Source organism: Falco punctatus (genome assembly GCF_963210335.1).
Source record: "Falco punctatus genome assembly, chromosome: 1".
Taxonomy (NCBI): domain Eukaryota; kingdom Metazoa; phylum Chordata; class Aves; order Falconiformes; family Falconidae; genus Falco; species Falco punctatus.
Window position 1 is genome coordinate 107,369,453 of NC_137580.1, and position 21,331 is coordinate 107,390,783.

The following is a 21,331-nucleotide window of genomic DNA, read 5'->3' on the forward strand; positions in this document are numbered from 1 at the left end:
AGCCAGTCAGGCTGCCTCCTACTGCATTTCTTTCTCCTGTTTCTAAAAGCACCCAGATATTTTTTTTGTTTTAGTGCATAAACTAGGAAAAAAGCAGAGAACAGGGGAAACTAGGGCTGATCTGCTTCTGGTGGCAGAAAGGAGGGCTGCTCATCCACCCCACACCTCTGGGGCACTGAAAAGCACAGGGAAGCCAACATCACTGGGCGCGCAGCAGTGACCGGTGCGGCCCGAGGCAGCCCAGGGCTGGAGGGAGGCCCCCCTGCTCTTTGAACTGCTCCAGGTGGACAGAGTCTGCACTCGGTTATTTACGGGAATCAATGTACCAGGAAAGCACACTGAAATGAAACATCTTGTTTTCAAGAGCGTCCTGGGAGCCAGGCAGAATGAGGAGCCATTAATCAAAGCCCAGCACGTAATCAGCACACATGTAACGCTGAGTCGCCCACGTCCCGGAGCCAGCCCCAGCCCGCACACCGCAGAGGAGAAGAGGTCCTTCAAAGCCTTCTGGGCACAGACACCAGGAGCTGGGTTCATTCACAAAGCTCCACCGCTTGGCTCAGCCAGGTCTGGCTGTCAGAAATGTTTAAATATGGAAAAAAATAAACAGTTGCAACACGTTTTTCGGAGGGATCTGTCCGAGGCCCTTTGTGATGTAATGGGAAACGCTGCGTTTGTGCTACCAGCTGGAAAATAAACAGAGCTGTGAGGGTTAAAAGGAACTGAACTTTCCACGACCCCTATCTGCAAAAGAAGAAAATAATAAGAGGAATGATCCACTGCCCCACAGCCCTGATAGTTTATCCTCCGGCCCAGGCTGCAGAGACAAGCACCGGATGTGATAGGGCTGCTCTGGGCCACCTCCAAGGCGAGCTCTGCCCATGGGAGATGCACAGGGCTTGGGAGGCTCAGCCCTCCCCCAGTGCCCTGCTGGCAACTGGGCTTGGCTGCCTGAGTCCGGTCACATAGCACTGGTGGGGCCCCACCAGTGTGGGCTGCAATGAGGGCTCAGCTTGGATGAAGGAGATGCAGAAGCTGCAGGCATCAGCAGGGGAGAGGAACAGGGAGAGTGCCTGCAGCTGCTGGGGAACAAGCCCACTGGGGACGGGCACTGATGCTGAGGATGCTCCTGGTGGGCTGAGGCAGCCAGGTGCGTGGGGTCAGGGTGGAGGAGAAAGGAAAGAAACAGAGACCTCGCCTGTTTTCCCAAAGAAACAGAGCTGTAGGCAGGGGATGAAGATGACCAGTGAGGGTAGGATGCTGGGCAGGACTGGGGTCCACGTGCTAATGGGGTGAAGGAGCAGCACAGATGAAGTACAGGGAGCCATCTCCCTCCATGGGGCTTGGCACCCAAAGTCAGAAAAAAGCCCTGTGAACGGCCACCAAGCTGATGCTGCCAACACCCTCGCAGCCACCCAGCCCAGCAGTCCCCTCCCCTCTGCCCCGGCAGCTGCCTGCCCCCACCCCCTCCGGCAGCGCTGCCAGGCAGGGCAGCCCCTTGCCACCCCCCGAGCGCAAAAGCAGTTCCTGTCACTTTATCCCCTTCATCCCCGGCTCCCTATAGCTTTGCAGTGCCTTGCCACATCTGTCATTTGCACTGCATGTGTTAGGTTTCCACTCTGGGCTTGCTTCAGTCAAACCACAGACTGTGCTGGCTCCCCAGGTAGCAAGACCTCACTGCAATGCAACCCTGAGCAGCTCTGTAGCAGCGGCTGGCAGCCGGGCAGCACTCTCTCACATGCAACACCCTGCAGAGCCTTCAAAAAGCCAACAAAGAAGAATGTGTTGGCGTTTCTGCTCTGGTTTTCTCCTGTGATAGAGAGGTAGCACTGCAGAGAGCGGGGCTGCCTTCCCCTCGGGTGCAGCTACACTCAGTGCAGCTCCTCTGCAGTGTATCTCCCAGCACTGCCACCACCAAGATCATTTACCAGCTGCTACCCGCTGGCAAAGCTAGCGAAGGCAAACAGCTCATGCCGACACCGTACGGTACTGTGGATCTCCTGCTGGGACACGCACTTGCCCTAGAAGGTCACACAACACTCGGGAGCCCTGCCAGGCACCTTCTCCCCACTGCTCCTTCCCAGGATGCTGCCGTGACCACCTCCAGGCGTTTCTGGCTTATGTCACCCAACGGCGCTGCGGTACCGGAGCGTCTCTGCAAAGCCAAGGCAGGCCCAGGTGCTTGGAAGCGCTGCGTATGCACAGTGCCACATCTTTGGCATCCCTCTGCGGAGGGAGGCCCTGAATTACTGACACCGAGCCCAGGCACGCAGCTCCCAGGTACCGGGATAAGGCTCCCAGAGCTTTTAACCGAGGAAGCGAGAAGGGGGTTAGCGCGAGGTCTTTCCTCAGAACGGGGGTTCATTCACTTCCCCACAGACACATTTACATTTGCTTATTCCACTAGGACAGGGGAAAAAAAATAAGAGTTAATTTCTTTTTTATTGCCTCAGAATTCCAGGTTTAATGTAGCTGTCAGTGTGAGCGCAGCCCAGCTGCACGCCGACAGGACGCAGCCTGGCCAGGCGACGGTGAGAGCACCGCACAAGTGCGCAGCCGAGCGCACAGGCTGGAGCGCAGCCCCAGCGTGCGGGTCTGCGTGGGGATGGCTCCGAGCAAAGAGGGATGCCCACGACGGGCAGGCATCACCGCAAGGCAAAAGGCACGCACTGAAACGTGGGGAGAGCAGAGGGTGCCGGGGCCAGCCTGATGCTCGCCAAATCCCCGGCCACCACAGTGCCATGTGGCGTGCCGGCGTAAGCCACCATCTTCACCAGGGGCGCAGGCTGCCTGGTGATTAATATCAAGCACAATGACCCCATGTTACAAGCCTGCGGGGGCCTGTGGAGGTGGCCATTTCCTGTGTAATACCAGCTTGTTTAAACACTAACATTCAGACTCCACAGCTGCAGAACAAACCCGGAAAGCGCGGCGCAGAAGAAGCCCTGCATTGTGTTCCCTAGCCGCCAAGAGCCACGCTGCCGTGCAGATGGCAAACGCCTCGGGCTCGCGTGCTCCCGGGGCCAGGCGATGCACACCCACCGGCTCCCGGTGCAAGGCGGCACCGGTGCCCACCCCAGCACAAAGCGCTCCGCATCCCCCTCCTGGGTTTCCTCTTTCCTGGCCCAGGCGAAGCCAAACTGAAAGCAGCTCCTCTGCAAGGAATAAAAAAGGGTTGGCGGTGGGAGCTCTTCCCAAAAGGCGTTCGCCAACCTTGTCCTGGACTCAGACACAGCTGCCCAGAGCGGGGATGACGTGGTCACAGCCCCTGTACCCCATGGCACCAACGATTTCCCCCGCTCTGCCCTGTATGTGTTCCCTTTGGCCAGCCGGGCGTCCATAAACCCATTCCTCTCCCAAGAACATGCCTTCGGAGTTAGAGGGATGTTCTCCTCCCCAGGAGAGGTGCAGTTTCCTCCCAGCCATCCTCTGCTTCCCCACAGCCCCCTTCTCCATAGAGACTTTTGGCTTCTGCTTCGGTCAACTGTGCCTTCATTCTCAGCCAGGTTTACACTACTGAGACACCTCTCAATCCTCGCTTTGATGTCTCGATAGAGAAACTCTGGTGGCCAGCATTACTAACTAAGGCTGAGATCTGCAAAAGGGATTTTCCATTTAGTCTCCAGCAAGGTCTTGGCACCCCTGTCCAAGACTCTGTCCATCCCTCCCAGTGGGAGCTGCCATCTCAGTGACACTTCTCTGCAAGAGCAATGTGATGAGAACGATCTGGCAGATCTCTCTGGGAAGGTAAGCTCTAGAATGTGCTCAGAGCTTTTGGATTTAATTTAATACTTGGTTTAAATTAACCATTTTTAAATGCTTGCAGACAGTCTCCACAAAGTGAGAGGCCCTTCACTCCAGCATGGAAGAAGCCCAGATTTGCCAGGGTCAGCCCTGCAGCAGTTTGTCTGTCTAGCCAGTGGCTTCCCCATTGATTCTTGCACTTCATTTAGCAACGGTTTCATTGTGGCAACAAAGTAGAGCAAGGAGAAGTTGTGCTCTCCCCTGCCCAGCTCTCTTCACAACCATATGTCCCAAAAGGAGATGGATTCACTTGAATGACAGCAGCCTCCTTGGAGATCTGCCTTTTGTCCCATCTGCTGCTAATATCTGCCTTAGGAGATCCACTCTGCTTCCCTCTCCCCAGGACTCCCTGTTTTTACACCCCAACCTCTGCAAGTTACTCCTGAGGACAGCTGGTATGAAAGACACTTCTCTAACCCAGTTGCACATCAGTGCAACTACTTAAAACAACCATCTGCTCGGACCTCAATGCAACGTTTGCCGTGAAACATGCAGATATAAATAATTTTCAGATACAGAAGTGACCGTTGCTTGCTGCTAGAAGACCTGGCAACAACTAGTCCAGACACACAATCTCTGAGCCACAGGACACTGCTGCTCTGAAGCAGAGATGTCCACGGACAGGTTCAGTTCCTATTCTGGAAATGGGAGAAAAAGAGCCACAGAAAGCTCACTGAGCCCCTCTCCCAAACTGGTAGATGGGAAGGACACCTCAACCTCTCAAATACACACAGCAGCCCCAAGAGAGGAATCTAAGCAGCCTGTCACCTCTCTATGGCCTTCTGGCCTGAAAACACATCCCAGTGCATCCCCTGAGCCACGGTGACCGTGCAGGTGTGGCTAAAAGCTGGATGAGTGTGCTAGACCAAGGACAGTGGTTTTGGGGAAAGGTGTAGCTTCTCATTTGGCTTGAATTCAGGACTACTGAGCCCCCAGGTAGGGAGAGGATGCCCACCAGGAGCTGGGGTTCATTCCCAAGCCCTTGCCAAAAAAAGGACCCTGAAGACGCAGCCTCCTGAGCCTCCCATCCCACTCTACAGAGCCCACTCCCGCACGGCTCGCAGCCACATGCTGGGTTTCAGCAGTGCTCACCCCTCACACCTTTCCCTCCGCCTCTGTCCAAGGGGGAAAGCAGCGAGCTGAGGAATTTGGTGTGGGGTTTTTTTTTTTTTTTGGGTGGTGTTTTTTTTTTTTTTTATTGTAAGGACTCAAATCCAGCAGTGTGATAAATGCATCCGAGCTACAATTAGGAAGATATATAGCATCAGAACGCGAAGGTCTGGGCAGCGTGGTGAAACGCGGGCTCTCCAGAGCCCCAGCTATGTTTCCCATTATGTAACCCTGGTCATGGGCAGACAGCCAGACTCCAAATGAAAAAGAGACTCTGGCTTGGCACCGTTTCTATTTTCCTATCCTCATTCGGGGTCAGCGCAGTGTCATACAGCTGCAGAGAAAGCTCCGGGGATTAAACCTGGGAAAGACTCCAAGACCAGGACCTGGGTTCAAGTACCAGCTGAAAGCAATAAACCAACTGCCACAGCTGGGCTGAGTTTAGACGTTCTCAAAGTCCCCCAGCTCTCTCCTTTACTAAGAACGAGTGATCCTGAACATGGCGAACGCAGTGTGAGCAGAGGCCTCAGGACGTATAGCCCCGGCAGCCCGAGCCCTAGGCTCTGGCGGAGTCTTGACAAGCTGCCCTGCTGGCCCCGAGCCCAGGCCGTCATTCTGGCAGCAGCACTGGCCCCAGACGAGCTGCACTTTGATGCAAGCTCTGGGCCAGGCCTTTGCTCCTAGTGGGCTGCCAGGTGGGTACAGGGCCTGTTTTTTCCAGAAGCTTTAGCACGCTCATGGCATCCCTGCAGGGTGCTTCTGTGCTTCAGTTTGTGTTTTTTTTTACCATCCCTTTTCTGTGCCCGCACCATCACAAGGGGCAATGAAAGCAACGGCTGCAGAGCTCTGGGAGGCGGTTTCAGTGTGTCCAGCCAGCTTCTCCATTGGCACTGGTGGGGGCCTCACGGCATGTCCCACCACCGCTAGGGCACAGAGCACACACGTGAAACAGCACAAGCCCCTCACCGAGTTCTACAACTTGGCATCTGTGCTTGCTCCTTGCATGCTCTCCTCACTCTTGGGCTCACCCTGCCCATAAACCTTGGCTTACTCCAACACGCCTGCTGCTCTGACCCATGTTTTACTTCTAAACTTCTTTGAAGCTGCTCCTATCTAAACCTCCAGCCTTGGTGACTCTACCTGGTTACTGAACAGCCCCAGGCCAGTCAGCAGGCTTGTGTCAATAGAGAGCTGAAACACTAACCCAGTGCTCCCCTTTTCCTTTCCTACCTCCAGGGAAAAGGTTGCAAGTCCCAGGTCATGCCCAAGAGCGGAGCTGGCTCCCTGCTATTCATCACTACACACACCTCCAGGGAAGCGGAGCCGCTGCTGTTGTAGAACCCCAGACCACCAACACCCGTCTGCACAAGAGGTCTGGGCTGAAAGCGCAGCCAGTCTCCTCACTGTGGGTAAGACAGATGCTCTGCATTAAGCCAAAGAGCACCAGGCTGGAGGAGCTGGGAGCCAACTGGGGAAGGCTGCCCATGCTCCAGAGTATGGGCATGGTGGGACAAGAGGAGCTGCTCAGCCACCCTCCATGGAGAGGGCAAGGTGGGGAGGCAGTTGGACCTCTGCTGCAAGACAAAGACCCTCATTCCTCTGCCGAGCAGACCAAGACCTTGTGTAGTAGAGCCACCCAACCCATGCCCACTGCTCCCCAAAGAGCCACGCACTGCCGTGCTCCGGGGCAGGCTGCCACCACTGCCTTCTCCCACCCCAGCGGGCAAGCAGGAGCCCGCACCTGCTCCAGCAACCCCGGGGGGATGCTGCCCCATGCCCCGCAGTGGGGGGAGGCAGCTCGTCCCAGGGAAGGCGCCGAGCGCTGGCTGCACGAACCCAATCAGAAATTCCATCTTGAAGCTGCCCGTCGCCAAGGGCTCAGCGGCTCCCTGCGCAGGCAGCGCAAAGGGAAGGGGGGATTGGTGCACGCAGGCTCACGTGATAGATCCCAGTTTGAGTTCCTGCCCAAAGATGGGCAGCAGTTCACATGAGCAGGCAGCGGTCCCACACCGAGCAGCCGACAAACAGAAAACAGACTCCATCTCCACAAAATGAGGCCCAGAACTTCCTGTGTGAGATTTCCATTTCCTCAGCCAAATGAAAAAGAACTGGAGTAAGAGGCAATAAACTAGTAGAGCAGGACTGGACCTGACGCACGGAGTGGGGACCCATTAATGGTTAAGCCACTTTGCTGGATTACTCTTAATGCGCCTTCCCATCACCCTGGGTTCTGGCTCCTTTGGATTAACAATAAGACGTGATTTCAGGCTCTGGATCCGGAGTACCGGAGGCAGATGGAAAATCCTGCGGGAAAGCAGCTACAGAGCATGCTCAGACACTGTTTCGCATACTCCATACTTGGCCCCTTCACTCGATTTTCTGTCCAAAAATATGCAAATTGCCTAGTCCGCATTATGGACTAATGGGTTGAAATCGACCAGTTTAGAAAATTAACCCTTTTGTGCATTGCAGGGGTAGACACAAGCTGTTTCTGAAGCAGCAAGAAGAAGGGAGGTGACTTTTGGAGCTCTGCGAGCAAGCAAGCTGCTCCAGGCCAGCCCAGCCTGCCCAAGGTTGGCCTGATTCAGTCAAAAAAAGGCAACGAAATGCTTATGCTGGAAACGGACTTCCCTCTTGCAGAGAGGAAGGCCCTGCCTGTTCAGCTGGCTGGGCCAGCAGAGCACGTAAAAGAGACGTATCCCAACAAAAGCAGATGTACATCCTAAGCAGAAGATAAAAACCCAGCTCATGGGACGTCTTCTAACACACACAGAAGCAAAGGGCACCTGCCAGGGCCCCTCAGAGATACTTCAGCTCTACCCAAGCATCAGTGAAGAAGTCAGCGTCACCAAGGGTGACGAGTGCCCCCCCAAACATCCCCTATGCAGTGAGCCTCTTCTGGGTGCTCAGGTCAGAGCCCCGCAGCCAGAAGTAAGCATGAGCAAGGGGGAAAGGTGGCACAAGGATCAGGGAGGGAGCAGACACCAGAAGACAGACCAGAGGATGCACGTACTGTTTGGGGAGCTCGAGAGAGGTTGGAGGAGGATTCCAGGTGTCTGGGTGGCCAAGCATCCAGTCCGACCAGACCTTCACACTGGGGAGCAGCTCCTTCAGGTCTTGGGGCAAGGCAGAGACCTTGATGTCGTCCTCCTCATCATCCTCCTGCTCCACCTCTCGTGGCTGAACTGCAAATACAAGACAGTAGAGCTGAGGCAGCTCACTGCAGCCAGGAGCCAGGCTCAGGCAGGGACTGGGGGTGCATGACACGGATCCCAACATCCCAGCCTTGGACCCACAAGGGAACAGCCACAACTCACAGCAAGCACAAAGACACGTCTGTTCTCCCTACACAGACTGGTCTAAGGGGAAAGCCAGGACATCTGTGATCCCTTTGATTGAGGACAGTGGAGTGCCACTGCACCAGTCATAAAGATAGGATTCCAAGGTCCCAGTTTTGGGAAGTTTCCCAATAGCCAGCAGAAAACATGTCCAGAGTCCATTCCTTTCTTCCAAATGTTTTGGCCTGCACACATCAGGGGCTTTCTGGCCAGGTGATCCAGCCATAACCTGGGCAGAGCTTGGGATGCTGGGGGAGAATCCAAGGGTCCCAGCAGAGGGAAAGGGGTGTACAAAATAGCAGGGAATGAGGGCTTGAACCCCACCAGGCTGCTTCGTAGGCAGCTGCATGGATCCTGCCAGTAACCCCTTACCTTGCACGCATTCTCTCAGCAGGCTGCTGCACCGCCTCACCAAGAGTGCGAACATGGAGAGCCCTAGGGCCGTGGCCTGTTCCTGGATGACAGAGCGGCAGTCTTCAGAGACACACTCTAGGAGACAGAGAGAGGGTTCAGTGGGGAGCAAGGTCAGATGCTCCATCTTGCTTCGCCTTTGCAGCCTCCCTTTCTGCTTCCAGCACGGGACATGGATCTCTGCAGGGGTGGGCAATTCCCCAGCTCACACTTGTCCTGGACCCAATTACTCCACATAGAGAGGAAAAAAGGTGGCGAGTGGCCACTCCAGAGCAGGAAGGGGCTGCAGTTACACTGCCCATGTCTTGCCCAACCCCACCTCACGTGTTGAGCCAGCCCAAGCCAGCACTCAGGCCTTCCAGCACAGAAGCTGCTGCTTGGAGCTGATGCCTTCCCCTGAAGGAGGGAGATATGTTTAAGTGTTAAAAGGGTAATTAGCTGCATGTTTGATCTTTGTCCCTGCTGGAGTTTAAACCTCAGCAGCTGAGGAGGGGGCTCCTCCCATTAGTTCACCAGTCACACAACAGCTTGTCAAGAGAGCTTAATTGAAACTGTTACTCAAGTAGATGCCATACCACCACAGCTCTTCCAAACAGAGCCGGCTGGGAGTGAGAGCAAATCCCCCCGGCACATCTACACCCAGCCAGAAACCACTTCTGAGGCTGCTGAGAGCAGCAGGGAGCTGGCTCGAGGGAACTGCCTGGAGCCGGGCGTGGGTTACACTGAGCGATGCCAAGAGCACCACGGGGCATGCCAGGCTGCCCGCGCTTGCTCAGGCACCACGCTGCCTGCTCGCAGAAGGCTTTTAAGCCTTAGGGGCAGCCTCTGCCCTCCAAATCCCCTCTGCCCCCGATTTACATCCTCCCTCGAGATGTGAGGGGAGTGGCTGGCTGGGGGCTTCCCCAGGGAAGTGCTGCGGGAGGGAGCAGAGCCGCTGCCCAGCGGGATGGGATTCATCCACACCGCTCAGGGGTTTCCTACCAGCCCGGGGTGGGATGTATCCACACCGCTCAGGGGTCTCCTACCAGCCCGGGGTGGGATGCATCCACACCGCTCAGGGGTCTCCTACCAGCCCGGGATGGGATTCATCCACACCGCTCAGGGGTTTCCTACCAGCCCGGGGTGGGATGTATCCACACCGCTCAGGGGTCTCCTACCAGCCCGGGGTGGGATGCATCCACACCGCTCAGGGGTCTCCTACCAGCCCGGGGTGGGATGCATCCACACCGCTCAGGGGTTTCCTACCAGCCCGGGGTGGGATGTATCCACACCGCTCAGGGGTCTCCTACCAGCCCGGGGTGGGATGCATCCACACCGCTCAGGGGTCTCCTACCAGCCCGGGGTGGGATGCATCCACACCGCTCAGGGGTCTCCTACCAGTCTGTACCGTTTGCTCTGTGCAGGCTGCTCCTCACCGGCTGGTGCATCACCTGCTGCAGGACCAGGGCTTCCAGTCCTCACCCTGCTGACGGGCAGCCACCATCAGAAAAGCTGCTACAAGCCAGGCAAAGGACTTGCCCAGTGAATGCAAACGTGCAGGTACTGACTGCAAACCGGTGCCCGTGTGAGCAAAGCCCCAGTGTCAGAATGGGGAGGGAGAGCCCCTGCGGAGCCCTGGCTCCCAAGGACCTCCACTGCAGTCGGCATCAGCTGCATGTGGGCAAGGAGGAGGTGTTGGAAGCTGAACTCCCCTGATGTGGCAGACCAGGGATTTTAAGCAAAGGGCAAGAGGATTAAAGCAAGACATTGAGACCCTGTTTCGGCCAGGGCCAGCAAAACACCTAAGGTGCAGAGAGCAAACATTGGGGTTTTAAGTGCAAATTATTTCAGAGCAATGTGGGGGGAGGTTAAAAACAACCAGAAAAAGACTAAAACACACCTAGAAAATACAGGAAAAAACGGGAGGAAGATTTGTAGGCTTGATTTTGGCCAGCTCTTACAGCTACCCATGAGTTCAGCACCCAGTGGGGAGACCACTGAGGGTAACCCAAGGTGGCACCAGCGGGAGCTGGTAGCCAAACAAGGGTGCTCTGTTCCTGGAGCCAGGGCTGAGCTGGTGCTGCAGAGCAATGGTAGGAAGTGCTGTACTGCAGGGGCTGTCAACTTTTGGAGGAAACATAAAACTCAAGATGTGACCACTCTGGGACAGTAAATCTCTTTCATGAAGCCTTTCCCACAATTAAGAGTGTTAGTCCCAGTGCTCTGGACACAGTCCAGTTCAAGAAATTACAGTTGTCTTCCCAGCACTCCCTCCTCCCGCACTCGGGCAAGATGCTGGACTCTTCACTTCTTGAGCGGGCACAAGACAAGACCACGGCCATTGTGCTGCCACATGTGAGTCTGGTGAGTCCTCAGTGTGGGTGAAAAGCTCTGGGCATTTCAGCCAGCACCCCAGGACTCTGGGCACTGTGCTCAAGCCAGATGCACAGTCACCCCCAATCTGGGCTGGTACAAAAGCTAAGTCCTCTCCCTCCAAAAAAGGCAAAACTTAAAGGCTTTCATGATGCTGAGGATCATCAGCACCGCACAGCCCTGACTGTATGTCAGAGATTGGCTCCAAGTGCTGGAGCAATGCTCGGTGGTGACCATGGCCAGGCTTGGTGCTGCAGCCTCAGCTCTTCCCATTGCCACCAGCAGCTCTTGTGACAGGCTACAAGCTCCCCATACAACACTGAACAACTAAAAAACAGTAATAATGTTTTTTGCCCATAAGCTGTTGCAGGTACCGCCATCTGCAACCCACTCACTCAAGCTGAGCACTACAGCCACAGCTCCATCAAACATCTCATATCGCTACACACGTGAACCACGCTCCCACCTGCTCACAGCCAGTTTACATAAAGCCACAGTGCTTTGATGTACCACAACGATGCTCAGCCCCAGTACAGCCTGTGATGCTTCCCACTGTACAGGTAAGAGGCACAGGACACCCAAATTCAAGGGTTGTTTCCCCACTGTTCCAGCTCAGCTACTGTGAGTGTTGTCATCTCATCATTAAATTACACAAAACTCCCCTGGCCCTGGAAGTTCATTTCCCGGCCAAGCTTGTCAGCCTCGTTTCGAAGAGGCTCCTTCAGCCCAACAACCTGGCAAGGAACGACAAGTGTCCAGGTGGGTGCTTGTTCAAGACCCTTGAACATATACCAGCACTCCAGTTCCCAGCCCTACCAGCAAAAGCTCTTAAGAGCTTAATTGTCGGACGAAAGAGGTAAGTACCATAAATCAGGAGAAACTTTCTCTTTGTGCCTTTTCACCACTGTCCTCGGGAGGCAGAGAGCCTTGGCTTTCACTGAGCTGGGAGCCTGGAGCCAGTGGTCACAACCACGTGATGTAGAGGCTGTGGGGCTGCAGGCTAACCCCCCCCACGCCACAGAAGACAGCCAAGGTGAGGGTACAATCAAATGCTCATAAAAGGGAGGTGTTTACACAGAAACTTGTGGGTGTTCGGAGTGATGGGCAGTAGGGAAACTAGCTCTCTGAACCCCCAGCAAGGTCTCTCACCCCCAGCACGAAGTGTCTGAGCCTACTCTGGCACTAAGGGAAAAATATCTTGTAGAAGACATACTGAAAGGAGTGTTGGAGCAACAAATCTGCTCTGGAGACCACAGGGCATCATTACCTCTGAGCTGAGCAATGGTCTGTGCTGCTGGTAATGAACCATGCATTTAGACACCAACTTCATGGAAAGAGATGTTCTTGGAAGCCAGAGTGACACTTTGGTGATTCCTGTCCCTGCAGTTGAACAGCGCTTAGTACAACTTGGGGACACCAGCTGCCACAGACCAGCAAGAGCAGGCAAAGACACCCTGACTGCCCAGGTCAGGGCAAACCCTCTAATTCCCATATCTGTTTCCCCAGATCCACAGCTCAGCTGGTGCAGGTGAAGCAGAACTAAATCGCCAGGTCCACAGGCAGTCACCGAAAGCTTGGTGCCAGAGACACTTTCAGGTGGCATCGATGGCATCTCATCAGTTAAAGCTGCCACAAGCCCAGCCTCCACTTCCTCCCCTGAAACCCCAAATCAGGCTGTGATCAGATAACCCTCCTATACTCAGACCCAGCCATGCCACACAGCTGGGGCACGGTGCGGGCGTGGTCAGGCAGACTACGGACAGAAATCACACACAAAAGAAGATGCTACAACACCACGGGCCCCAAGGTTGTCAGAGATGTGGCTCCTCTGTGCCACCAGCAGCCACAGCAGTGACACCCTGCAGGAAAACATCCAGCCCAACACCAGGTTGTGCACCAACCACCACAACCAACCCCCTCCACCTTCTCCCCCTGCAACCAGGCAAAGGTCCCTGTTAATGCCAGTATCAGTTCGACAGCTCCTGCCACCACATCACCTCTCAGCTCTCGCCTGCGCAGCCACCCTGTGAACCAGAATCACGCAGCTTATCAGGGTTAGAAATGTCACCTTTCAGCTGTGCCATCACCATCAAAGGTGCTGTGTGGGGGAAGAGGAGGGTGGGTAAAGCTGGCACTGCTGCCTCAGTAACTGCTTGTTAAACCACAAACTCAGGTCAGGGTTTTAGCACTTGCAGCTGAGACTAACTCAGGGTAAGCCCATACCCTTGTCGCACGCAGCACCACCATCTGCTGTACCTACACACAGCCCATGGAGCCACGCTGTAGTCACGGCAGGAAGCTGAGCTGGCCTAAAAACCCACCTTCTGGGAGCTTTCTTAGGCTGGATCCATTTCTCAGTCACTTGTAGCCCCACATCAACTACGCCAGCAAAACTCTAAGGTACGTGCAACACTGCACAGGGCTAGAAAGGAGCAGGCAGTTAAAGCAGGAATGTCATCAAACACTTTGCAGCCTGAAACAACAGGCTGGGTAATTTGCATTACCCCACACTTCACAGGCTGAATTTGCCTCGAAGATCTCTCTTTTTGCACCAGAAAAATAAGCCAGAGCCCTGCAGCCCGCTGCAACCCCCACCCCACCGTGGAGGTTAGGGCTCCAGATGCTGGACTGGTCAGCAGGACGTGAGCTCTGACAGTCTTTTTTGCAGGGAGCGTTTTGAGCACCATGTGATGAAGCTTGCCTGATACTAGCCACTTATAAGACCCTTTTTCCAGTTGGCTCAGGCATTAACTATCAGAGCTTAAGTTTCCATGCTGGGTGCCTGTCTCAGCCCAAATTCTTCCGGAAATCTTCAGCCAAAACAGTTCGGCTACTTGTGAGAATAAGGCTAGGAAACAAGACAGTGGCTTACCCCTGTTAGAAAAAAAACACTTACAACCTCTTCCTTGAGCTAATCTAGCAACTGCAAATCCTGGAAAGGGGATCTGAAATTTTGCTGCAGAATAACCTTTTTAACAGAGAGTTTTCCTGTCCTACTAGAAATCTGTCCACACTTGGCCAAGCTATAAACATCTGAAATACAGCAGTTTTTCCATATTCAATAGGAATTCATTTCAGCAGCTAAAACCTTCTAAGATTTCACTTCCCTGAGCATGCTCCATCTTCCTACCTCCCTTACACCTAACATGCATTACACACAGCACAACTGCCCTGCTCCCATCCAGCATGCGGGGACCTCCGAAAAAATGTCCTTGTACTAGTCACTGCTGCTTGCTGCGAGCTGGAGGTTGGACCCAGACTCCCCCAGCGGCGCCCAGGCTATCTGCTGTGAAGCAAAGCCTAACAGCGAGAGGAGGGAGAGGGGATGGGGTGGAAAAAATGGGAGCTGGTGAGCATCAGACTGCGCGCAGAGAGGAAAAGCAACCGGGAACCAGGGACAGGCCGTTTTTCTGAAGATCACAAAAACCCTCTGAGCTGCAGAAGAGTCCTCCTGTTTCTTCTTCGCACATAGAAAAGGGTTTTTCTCCAGCTGGGTACTGGTGTGCACGGAGAGCAGTTTTTCTACCAGGAGGCAGTTTCCTTTGCAGAGAGCCGGGGGAGCGGGGTGGGTCGGCCAGCACAGCTGCCGCAGCGCCCTCTGCAAGCATCTACCTGGGCTCTCAGCTGCATCCACGCAGGGGCTGCGAGCTCTGCTCTGACTCAGCCGGCAGCAGAATCCAACCCAGGCTTTCTTCAGTCATAAATCTACCTGCTTCACAGTGGAAAGGGGGCGTCGGGAGGGGGGAGAGAGAGAGACGGCGAGAAAGGGGACTTTTGTAACGGGGAGAAATTTCTGTTTCTCTGAGAAGGTTATATTCATGGAAAACATAAACCAACTGTCGTCAAAGTCGTCTGAGCTCAGGAAATGGAGCGGCCGGGAGAAGGCTGCCATGTGGCCGGATGTTATGTATTTCTAATTAGTGCTATACATCTTTCAGCAGCGAGTGTCCTTTTGCTGGGAAACACAACGCGCTGCCCTTGTTATTGTAACTGTCAGAGAGTGCTTAAACAGATAATCTCCAGGAAAAGTGATAAACACATCCCCTCTCCCACTAGGGTGTGCAAAACAGCAATGCCAAACCTCTATTAGGGCAACGCAACCAGCCACAGGAAATGGGAATGGGAAAAGGGCAGGCGATGCAAGGGACAGCCACCTCCGAAGAGAGGGATTTGCTGGAGGAAGCTTCTCGCGGCTGCTCGAGTGCCATGTGCTGAAGGAAATCCTGCGAGGGACAATCAGGGCAGAGCAAGCGCAGGCCACGTGGCCTCGGCCAGGGGGGCACTCGTAGGGACGGGGCAGGGGGGCTGGAAGTGAGGGCTCCCAGCTGCTCCGCTCCGAGCATGCTCTAGGCAGTGGTGGAAACGAGCCATGGCAACCCCCGAGCTCACAAGCAAGCAGCAGACATGCTCCTACATCCATCCCAGCTAACACAACACAAGGAATGCTGAACGTTTTACAGTTAAAACAACACCAGCCAACAAGCGTTAGAGTCTCGAAGGAGACCAGATTCCTTTGATTCAGGCAACTAGACTGCCCTAGCCAAGGGTCAGGAGGACTCCAGCGAGACAGTTTCCATGCTGGCCTCCCCGTTCTAACCTGAGCTGCGGCTCCAGTCCGGGAAGCCTGGAGCAGTGCTGGCAGCAGGTGGCCCCAGCGCAGGCAGAGAGAGCAGCAGGGATGTGCTTTGCTCCCCAGGAGCAACAGTTGAACCCAGCTTCCTCAGTGACAAGGTAAAGGACCCAATGAGAATGCAATCAAAGGAACGAACGGGTCTCCGGGCACAGTCCCGAGGACTGACATAACGGGCTGGCCAGGGGACGCAGGAGGTGGAGGAGCTTGAAGAGCGTGGGGCTGCGGGCGAGCTGTGCCTAAGGCACCCGGCTGGTATGTCAGCAGCTCAGCACCACAGACAACTGATTCACCAGCCGGCTGCTGCCCTGCGGGGAAGAAGACAGAGGCTGGTCACCTCCAAGCTGACACCACCTGAAGGCAATTCGTTTGCTCTCTTACCGCTCAGACACAAGCGTTTTCCCTGTGAGTCACTCTCCGCCAGACGCAGTGTTGGCAGGGCTATAGGGCAGCCCACTGGGATGGGACTGTTTGCAGGATGCGGGTAAGGAGAGCTGCGCTGCCGGCCCAGGCAGCTGGTCCCACCGCCGCCTGCCCATGGTGGAGACCGCACACAGCCGACCGGAATATAAAGCAGCAAAGCGAGTGGGATACTCACAGCTGCAGGGCATTTCCCCAACACCCCTCACAGAGGACCAGTGAGTCATGGGCACTGGCGAGTCACACACGCACTCAACTGCTCCAGAAAGAGGCTGCGAACCTGGAGGCACTTGCTCAGCCCTGGCTAATACCCTGCAAAGAGCCTGGGAATGATGGGCAGCTTTCCTGGAAAGATGCTCCCTGACTCTGCATTTGCAGGCAGCAGACGCGATGGCAGCCCCAGCCTTCCCAGAACAATGCACAGCCCTGCAGCTCAGCTGAACACCACCACCTGCAGCACACAGGGCTGAATCCCTCCCAAAGCAACTTTGGATTGCAGTAATAACCTGGATGCCCCCAGTCCACCTCCCCATACCAACCTCTCCCCATGGAGAGGCAGGGGTTGTCTCAGCTGCAGCGCCCAGACACGCAGCAGCACTGGGGAGCTCGCTGCGCGTGTTCCCAAAGCAGCTGGGACCGCCCAGAAGCCCTCGGCTCCCTCTGCTTCATGCTGAAACCCGGTTTTGTCCGAGGGAGGGAAGGAGGGAGGCCTAGGAGGTGAGGAATGCCGGGGGCCTGGGGAGGATGGAGCAGCTCTCCCTGTGGAAGCCATTAGGTATTCAACACTTCATTTGTTTCCAGCCGTTCTGGACTGCAGCGCTGGGCTCTAGGATGGGAGGCTCTTCTCTGACGTAACCAGGAAGCAGCTGCAAAATTAAGGAATCCCTCATGACATCATAAAAAGGGTCGATGGTTTACAGGGGAAGGTATAAAAATTAATGACATATTCCCACCCGAAGCAGCAAGCCTGCCCCAGAGCCACAGGGGAAGCCGTGCTCTGCCTGTCACAAAGGGGCTGCCTGCCCGGGACAGCTCTGTGCTGCCAGCTCCCTCCAGCTGATCCGGGAGCTCGCCTCCAGCTCTAACCATCCCCAAGCCTAGCATCCATGCACAGGGCTGGATCCTTGCACCTGAAGTACAACAACCACCAGCTCAGTATATCCTTCCTGACACTGACAAACAGAGCTTTAGGCTCTGTTTAGGGAATGACTTTAGAGACGGCTTTCTTGTCTACTCGGGACTGGCCAGGAGTCACTGACAAAAAACATCATTGTGAAGTGACTCAGGGAGAGACAGTTATTCATTTGAACAGGGAAAGCAGACATGTGCACAGATTGCCCCCAACACCCCAATTTCTGCAGCTCTGGAAACCCAACAGGTCCTGGAAGAGGAGGTCAGGGCAGTGGCACACTGCCCCTCCCCACCACGCAACCCAGGCTAGGGCAGAAAGAATGACATTAGCCCTGAGGACAAGCACAGAGCCATTTCCACTTGAAAAGGGAAAAGGATAGTGGTTTAAAATTAACTGCAGCCTTTTCCAGGAAATATCAGTGGAAAGAAGCAGCCATTTTTAGAAATGTTATTCTCAGAAATTTCCTGAAAAGACCCATCAGTCAAAACACAGATTGAAGCCATTTCCACTTGCACTAAGCAGCACTTTGGAGCTCTCCCTCCGCACTTGGGGTGCCTGACCCAGCTGGCGGGGCCAGGATCCTGCTCTGCACCCCTGGCCCCAGCAAGGCTGCAGGAGTCAGTTTTGGATACGAAACACCCTATGCAGTGTCAGGAACACTCTTTCTGCTCGGGGAGGCACATACATCCCAGATTTCACTAGTCACATTCACACTGAGACACTCCCAGATCATCATAGCTGGGGCAAAGGCATCTAGTCTCACCCACACTGGCAAAGCCTGGAGGATGACTAGAGAAACTATTATTTCTCAGCACTGTCTTCACCACAGCCGCTCCAAGCGGGTGAGCTGATGCTAGGACTTACGACACAGGCAGAACAAAATCCTCACTAGCCTCAAGGCTCTGCGCAATCCCCAGAGCCGCTGTTTCTGCTGCCAACAACTGACAGCAACACGAATTTGACCTGTCTGGCAGCTAAAAGGCTGGCAAACCCAAATGTACATAACTCCTGGCTAGCTCGTATGAAAGTATGTCCCTCCAAGCTGGTAAGCCAGCTCATCAGCATGTATATATAGCTCCAGACCAGCCTGGCACCAGCTGTCTCTTGCTGCGCAGGGAATATGTGCTATAAGATGCACAAGCAGGATGGGATTGATGCGGCTGCAAGGGCTAAAGGGCCCAAAGGCGAGCACGGCTCAGTACGTGCGGAGGGCATCAGATGAAACAGGGCACATTGTACCAAAGGAAGAAACAATGTGGATGATGGCGACATAAAAAGGTGTCAGGGGCACTGCGGTGAGGCAGGATGATGCAGCCCGATACAAGAAAACCCCTGACAGCCCATCCTCTGTCTGCACAGATCTGTCAGCCCTCCTTGGAAGAAGCCAGCTGCACAGCCAGAGCCCTGAGCCTCATCCCGAAAGGACCAGCGAGGAGAGCAGGCTCCTCGGTGCATGTACTCAGGGGAGTATGCTGCCAGGGGAGCCCGGCTCAGTGCTACGCAGTAGGCATGGCAAGCTGCTACTAGCATCCCACCCAGGAGCTGCATGCGCCCAACCATAATTGTGTCAGATGTTATTTACAACGGGGGAGGAGGTGTGAACAGGGCTTCCCAAGAGATTTACTCCAGCCCCGAGTGAAGTTTTACCAGGACAATCACAGCAAATAAAAGGCAGCCTTTTCCACCACCCTCCCCGCCCCCCCCCCATGCTGGAGGTGGGCATGTCTTTGGCAGCAAATGCAAACAGACAGCCTGGAACATGCCTCCTCTGGTGTGAACCTTGGTGAGCACTTCAAGCCTGGAGTAAAGTTAATGAGAGAAAGTGCCTGCAGACAGGCGCATTCAGAGAGAGCAGCCTTTGATGGGGCAGGAACAGCAAAGTGCGGAGCTTCCGTTTCAACACATTCACTCGTTTGCTGCTCTTCTTTTTACAGCTTCCTGAGGGACCAGAGCGCCAGTGTGTCAGTTTGCAAAGCAAATGCCAAAACATAAAGCGAAACCCAAGTACCCCCCCACCCCCCCCCAATTCCAGGGAGGCAGTAAATCCCAGGGTCCTCATCAGATGCCTGCAGGCCTGAACTGCCTCCTCACCTCCTGCTCCAGCCCCTGGCCACCTCCCGCGCCTGCTCAGTCCCTCCAGCTTCCCCGGCTGATGCCAGTGGCACCCCCAGCACCCGGCCAGCCCTTCAAGAGGAGCACAGCCCAGCTGCTGTGCCTACAGAGAAGCTTACCTAACACTTTCCATCATAAGACCCTGGTTTTAGTCCCTAAGAACTTTGCCAAACTTTAACCATTTAGGCTGCAATCCTTCATGCCAAAAGCTTCAAGCTAAATTTATTGGGAAAATTTCATCTACAAAGGTTCAGCCATTTGCCAGAATGAGGTTAGGGAAAATATATTGTTCTTCTCAAGTTAAAAATTCTTTGACCATTTCAGCAAAATCCCTAGCACCTTCACACTTTGGAGCAGGAACCAGAAGTTTGGCAGGGACGGCGGCAGGGTCTGGGCATGCCTTCTGCCACCTCCGTCCACCCCTGCTTTGCCAAGGCGGGGGGGCTATGGAAATCTGGGTGCTCATCAGACAGCTCTCACGTGCCGCTCCAACTGAAGCAGCAGCTGGCTCATCTGCTTGGACAGACACGGAAAGAAGAAACCGAGCCAGGTGAGACACTAGAAAGGCAGGTAGAAAAGGGGGCCGAAGCAGCACAAGCTAGGTGACAGCGTAGTAGCCCCCTCTCCAGGTCCCCACGCTGCTCTGCTGGTACCATCAGTGGCTGCTCTCCCCAGCGCCTGGTGCGGAACGGAGGGTAACAGCCCTGCGTGTCCAGTGTTCCTGCCACAGCAGAGGCTGTGTGGTGAATCTAGATTTATGTGCCAGCCAAGGAACCCAGATGAGGTCAGTGTGGTTCCATGGGGGAGCTCGCTTTTCTGAAAACGATGGGAATTACACATACAAAACCCATTACATAAACACAAAGTCGAGCGCTCAAAGGTCAAGAGCCCAGACTTAAAGCCATCTATGCAAGTTCAAGTTCACGCCATCACACTTACTTATTATAAGGTAGTCCTAATGACATATCACTTTTTCTTCCCTCAAGTTACCACTTTCAGTCAATGCAGAAAATTAAGAGTCAGTGGAGACCCTCCTGCAGAGCCTTCCGATGTGCTGAAAGGGGCGTGCGTTCAGTATGGCTGCAGGACACAGCTGCACAACACGGTGATGTTTTGGGGATTAAGATGGCTCGGCGCTAATCTGGAGAACTATATCTTTGCCTGGGTCCTGAACTTCCAGAAGGATCCAGAAGTCACCTTAACTCCTCCCAATGCACGTGGTCAGTATTTGTGTGTTCCTCACCTGCTGGCTGGCCATGGTGACACAGAGGGGATGAAATTTGCAGACACTGGGCACCTCTGCTTTGAGGAGGAACAAAGGCAGTTCCTGGAGGACTGTTTTTAGGAGAACTCTATCCCCTGTATCTCCAGGTGAACAGTCAAGAAATTAGAAAACCTGTTATTTTCCTTAAGCTCAGTTCCCCACTCTGTCCTGCCCCATCTTTACTGTTAGAGATACCACACAGAAAGACGTCCTAACCTGAGATGCTTTAAAACAGAAGCCAGTGTGTTTACACTGTCCTATTAGTTGGACCTGAATTATCTAGCTTTTCCTGTGCTCCATGCAGCACCGAGCATGATGGTAACACTTAATCAGCAACTTCTCTGGAAAACTCCCATGTGGAGGGAAAGGAATTTTACAAGCAAAAGGACAACAGGAAAACTGAGCCCAGGATCTCTTTGCCACGTCATCATCTCATCTATCACAGGAGGCCTTATCTGCATTACACCACACCTCAAGCACATGGAAGTGCTGCTGAGCACAGGTTTCGAGGTTCGCTCTGTTTGCAAACAACCCCTCACAATGGTCCTTGCAAAGGATACGACCAGATCCACCCACCCGACCTCTCACGGTGAATGGGGGCCATGGTCTTCTGTGGAAATTTGGAAAAAAAATCTGCTCTGAGTGGTGCCACACAAAGGGAGGTTCTCAGGTGTCAAGTGAGCAATTCCCTACGGGAAGGGCTGAGACCACAGGCACAAACCCACAGCACGCAGGGAAACCATTCCAGGAAGCTTAAC

The 21,331-nt window shown here is 54.5% G+C and overlaps 1 protein-coding gene across 1 annotated transcript in view; it reads right to left on the minus strand.

Annotated features, from left to right (window-relative positions):
• SMG6 (SMG6 nonsense mediated mRNA decay factor) overlaps window positions 1-21,331 on the minus strand; it is a 115,876-nt gene that overhangs the window by 51,337 nt on the left and 43,208 nt on the right. The window contains exons 11-12 of the mRNA XM_080379826.1: window positions 8,625-8,741; window positions 7,928-8,099 (exon numbers count right to left, since the gene is read on the minus strand). Coding sequence (XP_080235952.1) covers window positions 7,928-8,099; window positions 8,625-8,741 — 289 coding nt within the window. The remainder of the gene's footprint in view (window positions 1-7,927; window positions 8,100-8,624; window positions 8,742-21,331) is intronic.